The sequence below is a fragment of the Crocuta crocuta genome, unplaced genomic scaffold, assembly GCF_008692635.1.
Source record: "Crocuta crocuta isolate KB4526 unplaced genomic scaffold, BGI_CrCroc_1.0 scaffold318, whole genome shotgun sequence".
In the NCBI taxonomy this organism is placed as follows: domain Eukaryota; kingdom Metazoa; phylum Chordata; class Mammalia; order Carnivora; family Hyaenidae; genus Crocuta; species Crocuta crocuta.
This window is the reverse complement of record NW_027531425.1, coordinates 2,110,488-2,128,961: the sequence shown is the minus strand read 5'-3', so window position 1 is coordinate 2,128,961 and position 18,474 is coordinate 2,110,488. Positions and strand designations below refer to the sequence as shown.

Here is an 18,474-nt window from a genome sequence, read left to right as displayed (position 1 = left end):
CCTGACTTTGGAGACGAAGAGACTTGTGCCCAAGACCATCTGTTACTAAGCAGCATGGCCACCATCTGAGTCTGGGTCTCCAGAGCTGGTGCTCTTGACCAGGGTGCTTTCCTACCTCCTAAAATGTTCATGTTACGTGAGGCTTGCCCACTGGACATGGTGGCATTTGGGTGACCTGGACCATGAGGGCCTTCACCTCACCCTCCCTAACCAGCTGCAAGTGAAGCTGGTGGTGAGTTTACCAGAAGGAAAATAGGGGAACCTGGGGCATTAACCGCATCAGAGAGACCGGGCTCGTACAGCCCGGGCAGACATGAGTGATAGAAGAAAAGGGTAAAGACTCCCCAGGGTGAACGTGTCCAGCCTCCTGCCTCCATGCGGAGTGTTTCTAACCCCTCCTGGGAAGGAAAGCCTCCTTCCTGTCATAAAGTTCCTGAGTGGCCCACTTCTGAGGTCACAAGGGATAGCTACACGTATACCCGTATCTGTGTTCGCATAGAGACCTATACCGGTACCTAGACCGACATCTGTGTCTGTATTCATGTGCTAAATCCTTGCAGTCTTAAAATACCTTCGTCTAACCTCACTCTCTTGTGTTTCAGCTTTACTCCTTCCTAATGACTTGATGGAACTAAAGAAGAGTCCACATTATCTTCGTCCTGAAAGTGTCTGTTTTAAGTGGACTTGAACCTTGTCCTTTGTCTCAGGACCGACTCCCAGTCTCAAGTCTCTGAGGGCTCTAAAGCAAGAAAGGAAGCCTCTTTTGTTTCTTGTGGCCGCAAGGATGAGGGAAGGCGTGCCACCCGCCCCTCCCCTGCCCTGGGCCCCTCTTCACCTGGACGTCCAAATTGAGCTGCTCCCAGAGGTCGTCGTGCAGAGCAGAGACTTCGGACTCAAGGTTCTCATACTCTATGGTGCTGTTCGTCAGGGCCTGCAAGGGGGCGTGGGTTTACTGAGAAAGCAGCCATTGCCAAAGGCTCCCCACCCCCCATCCTGCCATGGGGTCCGGGGCCAAGGTTCCTGGGGCCTGGCAGGGGTAGGGAGGAGGACACAGAGGGCCAGGACAAGACGGCCGGGGCTGAGGCATTCTGATGACAGCCAAACACTGGCCTTACAAGAGGTACAGTGGCCCATCGTACCGCAGGCCGAAAGAGAGAAACCAGAATCCTCTCCGGGCGTGTGGGTAGGCCATGAGGGGATCGCACGATGCCCACAGCCTACTGGTTTCCACCCCTCGCCCCCCAACTGGGTAACACAAAGTGGAGGGCAAAAAGAGAAAACCCAGAGGTGTTTGCTTTCTGGGGGTCAGAGACCTCCCTCCCTTCTGGGCCACGTTTTCCGGGGCCTTTTGCTGCTGCAGCCTGAGCCGTTATCCAAGCAGTGCGCACCGACTGCTGGGTCGGCCCTGTGCCAACGGGAAACGACAAGGGCGCAGGCACTGCCGCCGGTGCCTGGATCTCCAGGGGTGAGGACAGACGTAGGCGGCGAAGCTGTGAGAGCGGCCGAGGAAATAAGCCGCCCTCAACTTCACGCAGTCCTGATCGAGTCCGGACGCAGGTATAAAGTTTGTGAAAAATAAGCCCGTTTCCTTGGCAGAGCCCGGGTACCGATGAGGCCGGCATAGGGGCTGCCGCCTGCAGGGCCGTCCTAAGGTCTGGTGTTTGTGGCCCTTCTGGCCAAGAGCACCCTGCTGCTCCCGCCCGCACAGGAGAGCAGGAGCTGGTGGGCACAGCCTGGGAGGGGAGGCTCTCTGTCGGGGTGCGGACGGGGCTGGGGAGGTACCGTGGTCGCTTGTGACAGCTCCACTCGAATGTTGATCAGCTGGTTCTGCAGGGACTCTTTCTTGTGCAGCAGTTTCTCTGGGTACGCAGGCTGGTTTCCAAACATCTCCAGCTCCTGGTGGGTCCCCATCAAGGCACTTTCCAGGCTCTCCTGAAGAAGGGTGGGGGAACAGCTGTCAACGGCCCTGAAAACCCCTCTCTGGGACTTTAAGAGGTCTGGGCCCCAGTGGTTCAGCCCGCAACCTGGTGGCGGTGGTCCTCACCGGCTGGGGCCCTCGGAAGAGCTTCAGCTGTTCCAGTGAAGGGCGGGACAGAAGTTGACAACAGGGCTTTGTCAGCGTAAGGGTAGGGATGGCGACCCACATGTCCCGGATCCAGCCCCCGCCCCCCCCCAACTCAAGGCCACCCCATGGCTCTCACCTTCTCAGCTCGGAGCTGCTGCACCAGCCGGTCCTGCTCCCTCACCACCTTGTTCTGTTCACACAGTTTGCCCAGCAGCTTCTGGGGGCCCGAGGGGGTGCAGGGGAAGGGAGGGAGAGAGAAGGGGTGAAGGACATGGTTTGACGGGGGCTGGGAAGTTGGCTGGAAGGGCCTGGCCTCTGGATACCTCCTCCTTTCCCTTGCTGAGGAACCCTAGGCCTTCTTCACCTTGACCTTGGAGGCTCCTGGGAACAGGAAGATGGTCTTCACCTTGGGAGACTCCCCAAGGACCTACTGTGAAGGGAGATGTGCTTATTCTCTGAGGAAGTGAGTCAGCTTGAGAGAGGAGTTCAATGTTAAGCCCCTGCCTTCCCCTCCTCCTGGGGGTTCTGAGTCCCGAAGGGTCGAGCAGATATGATGGCCTGGCCTCCCCGGCGGGCATGGACTGGAGGAGGAGGCAGTAGTCTTGGGAGAACCAGTAAGCAATGCAAACCAGTCCCCCAGTCTCGCAGGACCCTGTTCTCCCCTCCTTCCAGGGCCTCAGGATGGCTGACGCTGGGGTCCTTCTGAGATCTGGTCCTTGCCTGGAGGGAAACTCTCCCAGACCTACAGGGCAGACCCAGTACCCAGGCAAGGCCAGTGGTGATGGGAGGAGGCAGCTTAGGCCCGACGTCTCTTCTGGAAAGACTTATGCTTTCCAGTATCCACATCTTTATGCATGCCATTCCTCAACCCCTTCTCTGGCTCTTTTCTACCGAGCCAGATCTTGTCTTCCGGGCGTTTTAACTTCAAGGCCCGGCTCATATGCTACCTGCTTTGTCCCTGACCTAACAGCCCGCGTGGCCTCACTCACTGCCCTGCATTCCAGCGGAACCCATTATCGATCCCACTTAGTCTGTGAATCATAGGTCACCGCCTGCTGCTACCTGGCATCTGCCACTGCCCTGAAGCTCCCTGAGGCCAGGGCCAGGTTCTTCCCTCCAGTCACCGAGGACTCCTGCCAGGCTGGGCCCAGAGCAGCCTGGTTGCTGTCCCTCCTAACAGAGTCCGAGTCCCTTGGAATGAGCAGACCCCACTGCTGTGGACGAGGGGGCCCTAGGGCTCAGTGGGGAAACGCACACAGCCAGCATTGGGGGGGGGGTGATTGGTAAGAACGAGAAAAGAAAGGGGATGAGGAAGGGGCAGGCAGAATGCTGCCTGTGGCGAGACGGGACGTGGGTCAAAGATATGAAGAGCCAGCAGAAGGACAGAGATGGACGGAGGAAAAGCCCCAGCGGAGGAGCGCGAAGATGAGGGCGACAGCGGAAGGGACTGGAGAGGACAGAGGAGCAGGAGAGCTGCTCTTACATCTGTATCTTGCTCGTTTAACTTGTAGGTGTGGAGGCCGTCCCGGAACACCTCTGGGTACGGAGGGACCTGCAGGAACACGAAGCCGGTTACAGCAGCAGGGGACACGCAGGGCGTGTGGGGATGGCAACGCGGACAACCCTCGCTCCGTTCTTGTCCGAGACCAGGCTCCGTCACCTCTTGCAGCTCCCATTCCGGGAACCTGAGCTAGTCCTTTGCGCCCAGCTGGGAAGGCCGGGAGGGCCCCTGTGTAGGTCTTTCCCGACTGCTGAGGCTGGCTCTGCTTAGCTCCTACTCTGTATCTCCTCTCTCCCCTGACCTCGAGGTCTACTGCTGAGAGGGACTCTGGGGGTGGACAGACCCCGGACGGCTTACTGGTAACGGCCATGACAACAACAGTGAACCCTTGGCTGTTTCTGAGGGTGAGACATGGGGAAATGGAACGAGCACTGGAAACATTTGGAGAATTATCATCGTAGTAGACTGAACACCAGTCACAGGGCTTGTGCCTACCCCAGGGGTACATCTGGGTCCGGCAACTGCTGCCCACCCTCGGTGAGGCATCTGGAAACCACAGCGCATTCGACACAACCTTGGCATTGGATGGGTCCCTATCACGCCCTCATGCCCTTAACCCCAAAGACATCTGATAAGACGATAACAAACATGAAATAGAAGTCGTGGATGCTGAAAAGCAGATTCGTGATCCCTGGCATGATATGGGATGGAGACGCTGGCTATTTTGATGGTTTGAGAAATGAGCCTTTGGGTTCACCCATGAACATGAAGAACAAAAGCAACACGGTGAGATGGAAGGAGAGGGTCCAGGTAGAGGGGCCTGGAGATGAGGCCTGGTGGATGGGCGGGGTGGGCAGAGCAAGCCCCCACCCAGATGGCTTGACTTGACCATGCACGAGCAGCGGAAATGGTGTTGACAGGGACCATGCTGCCAGGTGCAGGCCTTACTTGCATGAAGAGTTGGGCCCTGGGGGAGGAGTTTTCCACCATGCGGTTCACCATACTGATGAGAGTCTCACTCTCACTCATCTGCAGCAGAGGAAGGAATTGACGATTCAAACTCCGGCCCACATAGAGCTATCTCCCCATCACCTGCCTGGGCTCGCCTTCCCGGAAACAGGAAAGGGCAGCTTCTCATGGGGTTTCCAGCTCCCTCTGGCCTTACCCATCGCTGGCCCCTTGTGAACTCTGTCCCAGGGCCGGCACTGAAGGTGCTCTGAGGAAAGGCCACGGAAGGGAGTGGAGGGCTGCTGTGCCCTCGCTCTCAGCCCTGAGAGACCCCTCCCCCACCCAGTGACACTCCCCCAGGGTGCCTGAGAGGTGTGGGTCTTATTCACACTGGCCAAGGTCAGCTCCCTGCCCCAGTTCTCTTTCCTCACGTTGCTTCGGTCAAAGACCACACCGGCAGTTGTTGAAAAACCCATCTCCCCAAATTTGAAGGAAATGAACCAGCTGAGAAAGAAAACCTAGGCTGCTCTGTGGATGGGCCTTCACAAAGAGGTGGGCACAGCTCTCTCTCCCCGACCCCTGCCCACCTCTGTGCTCTAGAGTAGAAAGGATTGCTAAACACGGTTTCCAGAGCTGGGCTGGTAGCATCCATGCCGATCTTGGATGACACTAGGGAGCAAATAAGGAGGCTAAAACAAGCAAGCCACGTTAAAGGGACGCCAGATACTGGAACCCTACTCTCCCAACAGGCGATCTTTATGTTTCAAGGATCATGAGGAGCATGGAGGGGGTAAGACTACTTGCCAAATGAAAAGGAAAGAGGGAGGCAAGGGAGGGCAGGAGAGAGGGAAGACAGGGAGGGAGGACAAGCCAACCGAATCAAGTAGAAAGGCTGTCATTTCCCCCACTGGTTCTAGTGTGACAGCATCAAAAAGTGAATATATTTGGGAACGTCCTTGGCTCTGTCCCTTTAACTCAACTGACCTACAGGAGACGGCAGCAGAACACAGAGGGAAGTTGTGTGGGAAAAGCTTTTTGGAGAGAGGATGTGAATGAGGGAAGGGATGGAGCCATGTTAGGGCAGAGCTCCTGGGGTCACGATTCAGGAGACTCCCACATCTTCAGCCCTTAGCTCCCCAATCTTTACTAGGCCCACACACATTTTAACTTATCCACTTAGGTGGATAAGAGGCACCTAAGCCAGGGGCAGCCTTGATTCTGTGTGTTGGGGGGGAGACCCCCCCCCTTTGCAGGGTCCACAGCATTTTAAAAGGCTCTCCTAGGATCTGATCTACCTCTTTAGCCTGTTGGAATGCTTATGACACTATGGCATAAAGTGTCATTGAAAAGGCTTTGAGAAGAGCAATTGTAATATGAGGTTTCTAAAATAGTTAACGGTCAACAGACATCAGCGACATTTTCTGTAAGGATCTGAACTCAAGTTAATCCCTATCTTCTCGGAGCCCAGCGTATATGAGATCGTGTTTATTGTGCATGGGGTGTGCATGTGTGCTGTGTATGTGATTGTACATGGTGTGTGTATAAGTGTGTTTGTATGCTGCTGTGTGTCGTGTGTGTGTGTGTGCGTGCGTGTGCGTGTGTGTGTGTGTGTGCGTGTGTATGCATGCGCATAAGACAAGGCAGATCTGTTAACACACCAGGCTTTGAGAAGGCAAAGGAGGCCCAGGCTTTTCCTGGACACCCACTGATCTCATTCCTTCCGCAACCAGTGGATCTCAAGCAATAAAGGAGGGAAGCTAGAATGTTCTTGCCCTAGCCTGCTCCCGCTCATGCTGTGGCTTTGGGGATCTTTAAGCCCACGCAAACTTTGTCTCTAGAATTCCTGTGTGCCCCTTCGGTCTGTTCAAAATGTTACATTTTGTGAGAAAGCACCTCGCCCAGTGCCTTATATACCATATAGGTGCTCAATTAATATTTTAAATTGAGTTTTAGAATAAAACGAGTAAAATCATCACAGTAGCAGTGACTGCTCCTGGCCAGTGCTGGACAAAGTGTTGCCATGCACACTCTTACTTGATTCTCCAGGAACTCTGTGAGGCAGAAAAGGCGGATTCTACAATGGCCGTTTTATGACTGAGAAAACAAAAGCCCAGAGACACAAAGCGACATTTCCAAGTTTACCAAAAAAAAAAAAAAAAGAATCTTTGTAAATGGCAGAACTGGGACTAGAATGTCTGACGCCACGTTTTGGACTCTTATATAAAACTTCCTTTTAAGAATATCATTCAATTATTATTATTCTTTTTGAGGTAGCTGGGTGGCTCAGTTGGTTAAGCATCCGACTCTGGATCAGGTCATGATCTCACGGTTTGTGGCTTTGAGCCCTGCGTCGGGCTCTGCGCTGACAGCTCAGAGCCTGAAGCCTGTCTCAGATCCTGTGTCTTCCATTCTCTCTGCCCCTCCCCTACTCATGCTCTGCCTCTCAAAAAATGAATAAATGAGGGGCGCCTGGGTGGCTTAGTCGGTTGGGCGTCCGACTTTCGCTTAGGTCGTGATCTCGCGGTTGGTGGGTTCGAGCCCCGCGTCGGGCTCTGTGCTGACTGCCAGCTCAGAGCCTGGAGCCTGTTTCAGTCTGTGACTCCCTCTCTCTCTGACCCTCCCCTGCTCACGCTGTCTTTCTCTCTGTCTCCTAGAAATAAATAAAAATCTTAAAAAAAAAAAAAAAATGAATAAATGTTAAAAATTGTTTTTAAATAAAAAAGAATATTATTCTTTTTCAAAAAATTATTCTTTATCTAGAGGGGGTCCACTGAAGGGTTATTTCTCAAGCTGCCAGCCTAAGGGCCCAGCAGCCGCAGGCGGGGACCAGGTGTGGCACTGAAGGCCTGTACAGCCACACAAGGGCCAGAGAACTGGGGTCTGCCCAGGAGCCCTGAGGGCACTCAGCCCTGCCCCTCACTACCCAGGGCATTGTAGAGCCAGCTTCCTACGGGAACCGCTGGCACTTCCCAGTGCTGGCCTGGGCTGGCATCCTGAGGCTCAACTCCACGTGGGCCCGACTCACGGTGTGGACAAGACAGGCTGCTTCAGGAAGTAAAATGCAGTGCCTGTGAGGAGCTGCTGATTAAAACGTGGATATCAGTGCTCCCTAATGCCCAAGGCCTTCTATGAGGATGATCTCCCCAAGGCTTCTATGCGGCACATGACCCGTGTCTAGAACCACCAACAGTTATAGCGGTAGCCTCTGATTTCACGTGTATGGTTCTTTCTAGAACTCTAAGAGTGTAAAATAATCTTGATGAGGTTTGATTCCTGCTTCTACACATATTAGATATTTCCTCTGCTATAAACTGGGTCAAAATCTCAGAGCCACACTCCAAGCTCCGCCATTTGTTGGCTGTGTGTCCCTTGGCATGTTACTTAACTTCTCTGTGCTTGAGTTTTATCAGCTCTAAAATGGAGATAACAACAGGACCCAGCTTACAGGGTTGTTATGAAGATTAAATGCATTAGCATCTATAAAGTACTCAGAATAGTATGGGGCACAGAGAAAGCACCCCATTACGTAGCTGTTGCCATTATTCTTACTATTACTACCACTACTATTATTATCTCCACCACCTCAGGCCGCCTCCACAGGGCCACTCTGGGGATGCCCAGGCCCCCTGTGATTTGTAGCACAGATCTGGACTCAGATGTATGTGCTCACATCAACGTCTGGCATACTGACCCTCTGGGTGTCTAAACGTGGTATCAGAGCCCCTGAGCTTGAAAAGGCAAGGCCGCCAATGGTTAGAGCCTAAAGGCAGCGTCTCTTCAGCCCATCGCTTCTATCTATGGGAACATTCACTGACGCTTCTAGATGCTCATCTCCGAAGCTGGGTTGCTAACACTCCCTCGGCCTCCCACACGGAATTCTCAAGGAGAACATGAGCCGTGTATGCAAGGGAACTTGGCAGAGGAACTAATAAATCTACGGAACTAATATAATTTAAAACACCATCCTAGGGCAAGTCTGTAGTCCTTGGTTTACAAACTGTGTTTGTTTAACAACACAGTTTAACAACAGCCTGCGAACCATGATAGATAATTTCCCGGATTCAGGCTGCACTAAATCCTCAACACTTTAGGCCCCCGCCTGGCGCTCACCCCCTTTCAAGGTCTCTGCCGCTCTTTCCAGCAGAAATGCAAATTCCCGCCTGCCCCTGGGGACAGCTCCATCTGGCCTGAACAAATAGGAGGTGGCATTAATTATTCATGTGGTCATTTCTTATTCTCCTTTCCCCAGGAAACTCCCAGCTGCCCTAAAGGGCTTTGAGGGGAAGGGGAAGGGGGTGGGGGTGAAGGCGCAAACCAAAATATAAGCCACTTTGTTGTGTCCCAGTGATGCCAACAAAGGTTGTCAAATGGCTGGAGGATGAGAAGGTGGGGGGAGCAGGGAGACGCGACAGGAGGGCAGGGGAATGGGGGGAGGGGGCACCAGCTCTGCCTACCTGCTGATCCAAATACTCTAGGTTTCTTTGCAACTGAAGGTCTAAAAGTTCATCCTACCCGGAGCCCGAGGCCCAACAGCAACGCAAACAAACAGGAACAGGACAACAGAAAACAATAAAAAGGAAGCAAAGCAGTTAAGAGTTAGCTGGGGAGGGGAAGGGGGGAAGGCAAGGTCAAAGAGAGGGCTCTGTCTGCCCTTGAGGAGTTCTGGGGAAAGACACTGAGGTGGCCTCCTGGATGCCTTGACCAGAGGAGGGACTCACTCGGGCCCCAGCTCCAGGGCTCCTGGTCCGCCGGGCCCTCCCCTGGAAGAGGGAAGCACCACTGAAGCAATGCAGTTGGCCCTCCCTACCAGCTCCCGAGTTTTCTGGAAGAATCCATGGTTTCTGGGTGGGTGCAGGTGCTGTGTGTCAGAGCTAGAGTCTGGACAGAGAAGGATCTGGGTGGGTGCACCTGCCGTGTATTAGGGCTAGAACTTGCATAGAGAAGGATCTGGGTGGGTGCCCCTGCCGTGTATTAGGGCTAGAACTTGCATAGAGAAGGATCTGGGTGGGTGCACGCCCATGCAGGCTTGTCCACCCTGGCCTCCTGGGGCTGCATCAGGACAGGGGTCAGCAACAGGCCTTTGGGGACAAGGACTCTGCCTGTCGGTTCCGGTGGCCCTCCCCGGCATCCCAGGTTGGAGCGTCTCCACCCAGTTCTCCAGGGTGGAGACAAGTGGAGACCAAAATTCTCTGGAGAACAGATTCCAGGGAGAAAAGAAGGAAAAGACACAGTATGGAAAATCTTTTCTTCCTTAATCCCACCACTTGTCTCTTTTCCCAAAAGTAGCACTCCAGGCACGGACGGACTTGGAGGAGACGCCTGCTAATGGACATTCAGACCTGACTTTTCTTCCCAGTCTGTAACCCAAGCCCTTGACCTGGCCTCTCTGCATGCTGGACGTGATCGAGGGGATCAGGACATCACGCGCCTCCAGATCTAGTCCCTGCTCTACTTTATGTCACAGACAGCATTAAGTGGCACCAAGCTCTGCATTGGGGTTAGAGTCCTGGCCGGGAGGGAGGAGGTATCCAGAGGCTGCTAAGAAGCAGGAGTGCCAGGTACTAGGCACAGAGCACCCCTGTGGCTGCCCTGGTTGGGCCTCGCTCTGGGAGGAGAGGTCCCGTGGGGAGCAGACGGGAGGAGAGGACGTACCGTCTTATCGTGGACCGTGGGGGATGGTGGGTAGTTGTAGGGGAACAGTCCTGCGGGCACTGGCCGCCTGTCTCCCAGGTAATCATACTGGAAGAGAAAGTGCATTGGAGAGGTTGAGGGGGTCCGGCTGGGACACGGACTTCCCCAGCAACGATCAAGGTTAGGGATATTTGGTATCCTGTCCCAGAGCAGATTCCAAATTCAATGGACAGCAATTATCAGCTGCAATATCCCTGCACTAACCTGGCCAGTCCCCAAGAGACAGACCCTCTCTGCCCTCTGACAAGGAATCGGGTTCCTGGCACAACCTGGGGGAGGGCACCAATGTTCTGACTCCGGGGTCAGAGCACATGCCCCAAAGCAGCGCTCCCACGGACAGAACTGCAGGGCCAATGGCTTCCCGGGCATCGTCGTGGCTCCTGCCAACATGTGGTGCGCGTCCTTGTGGGACACAGGGACCCCGAGAGTCCCAGATGCCTGCACACCTCCACATCGTCTCTGCAGATGGTAGTAGGCTCCTGGGGGATCTCAGGGCATGAGGAAGGAGGGGGCGTGCTGAGGGCTCACCTTGGGGGAGCTGATGGATCGCCTCATCACATAGGCGGCGGGGTCCGCATAGATGTCCTCACTGCGAGGTGGCAGGCGCTCAAAACGGGCACTGGGTGAGCGGACAGGGGAGTAAATGCGGGCGCGGCTGTAGGAGCCCTGGCTGGGTGAGCGGGGCACGGAGTGGGAGCGGGGCTGCAGGGACAGGCGGCGCAGGGAGCCAGACGTGGCATCCAGCTCATCATAATAGACTGGCTGCCGAGAGGGGGAGGGGCCGGGGAGCCAGACGGTGCCATCCTGCCTTCCGTAGCCTGGCGGCTCCTTCCACTCCCGCAGCTGGAAGGCAGGGCCGCCTCCGTTGCGGAAGGAGTGATGCTTGTCCTCCAGGGCCCAGGGAGGGCTGATCCGATCATAGGCTGGCATGGAGCAGATGCTGTCGGGCCGCACCCCTGGTGGGTAGTACTGGTAATCATCGGGGTACTGGGAGGAATAGGGGCCATAATACTCAGGGACCCTCCGGGGCATGGGGTAGAACCTAGAGGGACTGAGAGAGAGGATACTGTAAGGAAGCCGGAATGAGCACATGCCCACCCACCCACCTGTGCCCCCACCTCCATGTCCTCCAGCCTAGAGTGACTGTGACCAGGCTGAGCCTGGGGGCACACAGAAGCAGCCACTGCCTGGGCACTGAGGCTTGCTTCCAGAGGTGCAGGGAAACTCCCCCAAAGCTTCCTCCCTCGCGGCTCAGGTCAGGATCTCATGGTTTATGAGTTTGATCCCTGCATCGGGCTCTGCTGTGAAAGCATGGAGCCTGTTTGGGATTCTCTCTCTCTCCCTCTCTCTCTGGCTCTCCCTCTCTCTCAAAATAAATAAACTTAAAAAAAAAACTGTATCTCTAAAAAAAAAAGCAGCTTCCTCCCTCAACTAGCACCCTGAGGCTAGAGCTTTCACGTTCAGAGCTTCTTGGGAGAAACTTTAAGCCTTGTTAGCTCTCTCTACTCCAGCTTGAACCACAATGTATCAGATCGTTTCAGAGCAGCAAACAGTGGAGGGAAAGGGGACATACCAGGGGCCTGGGGAAAGGCAACACACAGCGCAGTGGGCACAAAGGGGCGCCTTCCCTGGTTTTATGTTCTCGTCAAGGATGGGGCCCGGAGGTTCCTGGGGCTCATCCCAAAAGAGGCGCTCCTCCCCGAGGAAGGCCAGATGTCCCCGGCAGCAGAGCCCCGGAGGTGAGCAGCCTTCACCTGCAGTCCCTGGAGCGGCCCACACCCCTGGAGAGGGAGCAGCAGCCCCACTTGCCCCGACGAGATGAGCGTTATGGGGCCCAATAAGTGTCTTCCAGTACTTGAAAGCCAGTCACGGGACAAAGGACGAAATTGATCTAGAGGGCAGGACTAGGATCTGTGAGTGGCGACATTTCGTTTCTTTTCTTTTCTTTTTTTTTTTTTAACTGCATATAAATAAAGACTTTCAAACAATTAGAGCCGTTCAAAAATGGGGTGAGCGGGCTTGGCAGTCAGTGAGGCTCATGGTGGTGGAAACACTGGAGCAGAGGCTGTTTGTTGTAAGAGGGTGGGGAGCGTGGACGGACATCTGACCGGAACAATGCTGAGGCCCTTCCCTATGACTGCCTGTGCGTGTCCTGGGCACCCAGCATCCTCATGGAGAGGGGTTGGGCGCTCCGTCTCTGTCTCTGAAGAAAGCANGGTAGCTGGGTAAACTCCACAGATGGAGCAGGAAAGGATCTGTACAGGCTGGGGACCCTGAGTTTGGGGTTCTCTTGGTTCCCCAGCTCAGCCTGGCTTGCTGAAGGTTTCCAGGAAGGGATGCTGCTTGTTACTACCCCCATGCCGGCGATCACAGCACCCCAGCTCCATGCCTGTGCCCACCAGGACTCACCTCCGGAGGTCTTCAGGGGGGGCCACCCCCCGGCGCAGGTTCACCCACTGCTGAAGCTGGTTCATGGAGCTCTTGCGCTGGGCAATCTTGTCGGGGTTGGCACGTGGGGGTAAGCTCCGCTGGTGGCCCCCGCTCTCTGAGTCCGGAGGCGGGAAAGCTGTGCTCCCTGGCTGGCTCGGGGAGCTATACTGCCAGCCATTGGGCTGGGGGGGCCGATCCCCTCCCCCCGGGACCCTTGGGCCCTCAGGGTAAGGGCTGCCTGGCTCCGAGGCTGGTTCCGGGCTGGCTTGGATGCCATTGGCTTTCACCAGAGGCTCGCTCTTGACTTCAGGCCTCTCGGGCTTCCGCTCTGCCTTCTCACAGCCCCGGCCATCACCCTCCCCTCGAGTCTTGGCCTCTGGCTCAGGCTTGGGGAGGCTGTTGTGGGACGGCTGGTGGTGGTGTTTGCTAGGAGGGATGTTCTCGGAGTCTGGCTTCTCATGGCTGCGGGATGCCAAGGGAGGTGTTGTAAGTGACTCCAGCCCAGCAGGGAGCTGGGCAGGGGACGGTAGACTGGGAAGGAAAAAGGAGTGGAGACGGGTGGGCAGGAAGGTAGCAATGAAAACGGGATTCAGTGAGTTACCATTCTGTTTCCTAAATGCCCGTTTTGCTTCCTTGCTCCAGCCTGGGCAGTTACTAGAAAACACAGTGCAATCTTGCCCATGCGTGACATGCTCATTTCAGCCTCTGGGTCCTCTCCACGGCCCACTCTCTGCTCCCTTCTGCTGACCTGCATTGCATCCAGCCTTCGAATGTTATGGCCAAGACTAACTTGCCCCAGACTTGGTGGTCTCTGCAGTCTGTCCCCACTCCAGCCCCCCAAACTCAGTGCACACTATACCAAAGCTTCATAATAGTGACTGTCCCCGATATTTCACCCATGAAGGCTCGTTACAGCTCAGCCCGCTGTCCTATGCAAGTTTCTTAACTTCCGAAAGTCTCGGTCTCCATGTTGGCAGGATGGGGTAGAACAGTCGCTCTGCTGGTAGGACTGTGAGATCAAACATGGCGGGCACCAGGCACCAATGCTGTTGCCTCAAGCATCCTAGGCTTAGAAACGTGCTAGTTCCCACCTCTGGGACAAGCTTCTTCCAGGAGAGACTCTGTCAGAACGTATGCTCCGCGAGGCAGGAGGATGTAGACTTGTCTTCCCTTATTTTCCTAGCACCCCATACAGTGCCTCACACATCCCTATTTGCACTAAATATTTATGAACTAAATGAGCGAACTTCTGGAAGGGCGCCCCTCAGCTGAAGGGACGATGGGATCCCTATTGCTTCCCCAATCCAACAGATTCGAGCATCCTTGCTACAACGCTGCCTGGTAAACACTTCTAAGACACTAAAATAGACTTGGAGTCTATATTGTAACAACCTCCTTTTTCTGGATCCCTGTTAACATATAACTGAAGGTTCCATCTACCCAGTTCCCCTAGAGACAGGCCGTGGGGCTATAGGTGATGACAGGTGGCAGGGGTGATGGGGAAGCCATGGGCAGAGTGTTCGCTGCATGTCAGGATTTCACGGTTGCCCCATGGGGTAGGATTATAGTTCCTGCCTTTGAGGCGAGGAGATTCAGGGTCAGAAAGGTTAAGTAACTCCCACTGCTGTCACAGTATGAATAAGTGGCTAAGTTGGGATTCGAACCTGAGTCTACACTCCTCCAGAGGTCATGGGCTTAATGTGCAAAGCCAAGAATAAATGAGCAAATGACCTTGGTCTCTGGCTCCTGGCCAGGCCCCAATGGAACCTGGCTGCTCTCTTGGCCTCCACCAGCCCAGAGAGCAGAGGAAGAGCCAGTCAGGGGAAGGGAGACTCTGGGCTCTGAAATTGCTTCGCCAGGTGCCCTGCTGGGAGGCAAGGAGCGGCTCACGTGTTCTCAGAAGTTCAAGCCAGCATGCCAGGCTCAGGAGACATAGAGTGCTTCCTTGATACTCTTTGTCTGGCACTCCGGCACTCCCCACCCCCATGCCCTGTGCCCTGGAACTCACCTGTGACGCACAGCTTGGGGTACTGACTTCTGGGCTGGGGGGATCTGGACTCGGGCAGCCTCCCCCATGGCCTGAATCCAGGCCTCCTGTTCCTCGGGGCTCTCGGCACTGAAGAAGTAGGTGCGGACCCCGGCGTGCTCGGCCTGTGGGGAGAGGCAGTGCGTGGAACCGGCCCCGGCCTCATCCACCCAGCACGTAGTCACCTGTAGGGAGAAGACACCCACAGAACAGGCGGTCAGGCAGGCCGTCCCCCTGACCTGCAGCTCTTCTCCCCACATGGAGCTCAGGGGCAAAGCGAGCTCTGCATAAGGCTCCGGCTGGCCCCTAGGTGTCTGCCTTGGCTGGCTCTCTCGACACCAATAAGCTGCCCAGTAGCCAGGTAAGGTTACCTGCCCCACCTGAAGTGATTACAAACAGGAAGGACAATTACGGTGCCCACTCTCCCATCAAATTCCATCTTCGAGTTGAAGGGCAATTACCCAGTGTCTGAGAGAGATGGCTCCCCCCCACCCTGCCCCGCCCCCGAGCACATGCCAGTCTCGGCCTGAACTTGGCCTCTGAGGAACTAGTGCTGTGTCTCCTGTGCAGAGAGACAGCCAGGCCTCCATCTCCCTGGGCATGCAAGGGGCATGCACAGACGGTTAGGGCACGCTACCTAGTTGGTGGCCGCGAGCAGGTGCGGCAGGCGGGAACCCAGAAGAGAGCTCCTGTCCAGAGGAGGGGTCCTCACGCAGTCAGAAGGAGGAGAAGCAGAGAACAGGTCAACCAGACACCAGAGGGAGACAGAAGATGACGCGGCAGGAATGTTGAGGAGCAGAGGGAAGCGGGGAGCTATTCAGATTACCCCCTTCTATTCGCGGTCGCCACCAGGACGACAGCACCCGGCAATGCCCAGGTCCGCCCGCCAGGAGTGGGGAGTACAGAGCTCGCGCCAAGGCAATTGGGGCTATTAGTGGAGAGGATTCAGGGTGTCGGTGCTGTTCCTGGCTCTGTTCCCAGCCAGTGGGGCAGCTGCAAACAACTTGGGGTTTTCTTCTGGCCTGAAGTGGTGCACCTGCTTCATGGGAAGGGCTCTACCTGGTGAGACTCCAGGTTCTAAGGCCCCAAGCAAGAAAGGCTCTGGAGCTGAATTCTTTCTGGAACCTCAGCACACTCCCCCGTGAGACCTTCGGTGTCCCGGGAAAAGCAGGCAGCCTGGTTTATCCCACTCAACAGGAGAAACCCACGTGATTACTAGTCTCAGAGGTGAACCTCACTTTGGTCTCTGACCCTGTGGGTGTGAAATCATGGGTCTCTGAGGTTGGAAGGAGAGAAGACAGGGCTCTCCTGACCAAGCCCCAGGGCTCTCCAAAGCAGCTGTGTCAAATCCACACCCTCCACGTGATTTCCTGGCTGGACCTTCGCTCCAATGTACCCCGCCCCGGCACATGATTCCTTTCTGATGGGAGTCATTACCCAGTGACATGTCCTACTTCTCTGGGAGTAGAGGCGGGCCTCTTTCCTCTGGATCCTGGCACTTCCCACCCTGCAGCAGGGGGCCAGCTTGTGGGCAGAGGCAGGGACGTGCTTCTACAGCAGTGAAACTGTAAGGAGGCATCTCAGGATTGAAACCACACAAGGATATGGAGAGCAGGGGCCCAGCCTAGCCTTCTGGCGTGGAGGACACAGGGTTGTTGTACAGAAGAGAAAGAGAGAGACACGGGCGGGTCTTGTGGGCGTGACCTGGGGCTGGTAGGAGTGGACAGCAAGTGAATTAATTCGCTCGTGAGCACCCCGTGTGTGCTGAGCTCCGCTCCGGGTGCCAGTCACAGGAAAACAGACATGCTCTTTGCACTTGAAGAGCTCACGGTCAAGCTAGAGGACAAAACATGCCCACAGGGAAACAAGGAGAAAGCAAAGGCGCGGGAACAACTGCTTGCAACAGGAAAGGCAGATCTTGGCAGAAAACAGGGCAGTGGATCGTGAGCCGGAGTAGGACACCAGCCCGGCACCATCAGTCTGGGCCACGATACTGGGGGAAGCACCCCAGTGGGGCGAAGTCCTTTGAGCCCCCATGGGGCTAGGTTAGGAAGAGGTTAAGGTATTCAGCAGCAGGCGGGGCAGGAACAGTGCCCGGCTCATTATTAGCCATCCAAGAGTTTCACCCGCAACAGGACAAGCCTCCCATCTGTCTCCGCTCCCCTCCCCACCCTTCCCAGGGGAAGGGCCACTCAATAGCCACCATCGGAACCCTTTGTGGGCCACTGAGCACAGCCCTCAGAGTTGGGTTTTAAAGAGGCAGTGCACTCCTGGAGGAGTGGGGGAGGGGAAGGAGGAGCGGGGCTGATGGCGGGTGTGTGTATGTGTGTGTCAGTCACTCAGGGCGCTGATGGAATGTCTGTGGCTGGCAGAGCTCTGAGCTCGAGTGTGGATGTGTCTGTGCACAGGTCTGGAGGGGAGGGTGAGACAGGCTGTTTGACTGTGTGGGTGTGTGTGTGCGAATGTGTATGGAAGGACTGTCTGTTGTTGGTTAAACAACCTGTTTCTATTTCCCCCCGCTAGAACCTGGCTCCCTGGAGCCAGAGTCGTATTAATTGCTCCTTCTGTTCACACCTCTGGCAGACATGACCCTAGGAGGCTAGGAACTAATTATGTGCCAAAGAAGCCCCTCCTCGAGCCCGTGCGGCCGCCCACCTCCCTGCCGCAGTCAGGTGAGCAGAGTCTGAAGGATAGGAAGGGGCAGGCTCTGAGGTCCTACACGCTCAGACGGTGACCTGGCGTTACCCGCAGGTCCTGTCATCCAGCACCATGGCTCTAGGTTTTAGGGTCTTGGACAGCAACTCAACTAGGGGACAGATGGCTTTGTGCTAAGAAAATGCATCGCTGGTACCATGATTTTCTATTTGGAAGTGAAAGGAGCCTATGGTCCTTACATCATAAAATACAAAAAGGGCACGGGATTTCTATTGTTTTCAGTGGGTCATGAATTTTTAAATGTGGAAAAACACTAGCCTGCGAGGAGCCAGCTGCAAGCGCATCTTGGATGGGCGGATCCCCCAGGAGCCCCGCACTCCTGCTCTCCCAAACCACGCTCTACCTGAGGTTTGCCTTTCTTGATTGTAATCAAACCCAACTCCTGATTTTCTCTAGAGATTGAAATCTGACTTAGTGGGACTGGGGGGTCTAGTTCTCAGGGCCCCAGTGTAGGGAGGATTCCTTTCCAGAAGGGATGTCAGAACCCCACCGGCCCACAGCCCCCTGCCTCTGTGGTGACGAATTTCCTAGGTGACAGATGCCAGGCCAGTGGGCAGAGGGTTCATTTCTCCCCCAGGAAACACTGAGGTACCACTGAGACACATCTCCACCGGCTCCAGCTGACTCCTGAGAGGTGGCAGCCTCAGTAGGGCCTCTCCTCGGCCTCACAACAGCCTGTAGTGAGTCCGGCGGTCACTGCCCATTCTTTCCTTCCCGTCACCACTGTGGGACCCCTGGGGGAGATGGCTCAGGATCCTTCTGCATTCCCACGTGCTCTAGAGGAGCAGCCCCCCGCACCCCCCACCCCCCCCGCCTGGGAGAGAAATGCCAACTGACCTTAAAGGTGTGTTTTCGGCTGATGTTGTCCGAAGGCTGCACTGCCGCCACGCGGAAGCTCAGGAGCGGGATGCTGCCCAAAATGTTCTCCTCCTTCTCATCTGTCAGGTGAACAGAGGCCCCGGTGAGATGCATGGGCCCATGGAGGAGGGGGTCAGCCCTCTTACCACAGATACCAATAAATATTGCTCATCTACTGCTTGTCAGGCACCCAGGAGACCACATACCAGCACACAGGGTGCTCGCACCACGAGAGGCACA

General features: G+C 55.5%; 1 protein-coding gene across 4 annotated transcripts in view; it reads right to left on the bottom strand.

Moving 5' to 3' along the window:
• Positions 1–18,474, bottom strand: part of PLEKHA6 (pleckstrin homology domain containing A6) — a 149,829-nt gene that overhangs the window by 16,199 nt on the left and 115,156 nt on the right. For 2 of the 4 annotated variants that reach the window (XM_077772115.1, XM_077772112.1), the window contains 9 exons: positions 18,214–18,314; positions 14,644–14,846; positions 12,615–13,166; positions 10,734–11,256; positions 10,167–10,253; positions 3,549–3,617; positions 2,202–2,282; positions 1,783–1,932; positions 836–931 (listed from right to left, as the gene is read on the bottom strand). In XM_077772115.1, coding sequence (XP_077628241.1) covers positions 836–931; positions 1,783–1,932; positions 2,202–2,282; positions 3,549–3,617; positions 10,167–10,253; positions 10,734–11,256; positions 12,615–13,166; positions 14,644–14,846; positions 18,214–18,314 — 1,862 coding nt within the window. The remainder of the gene's footprint in view (positions 1–835; positions 932–1,782; positions 1,933–2,201; positions 2,283–3,548; positions 3,618–10,166; positions 10,254–10,733; positions 11,257–12,614; positions 13,167–14,643; positions 14,847–18,213; positions 18,315–18,474) is intronic. The other 2 variants (XM_077772113.1, XM_077772114.1) reach the window with 2 other exon arrangements.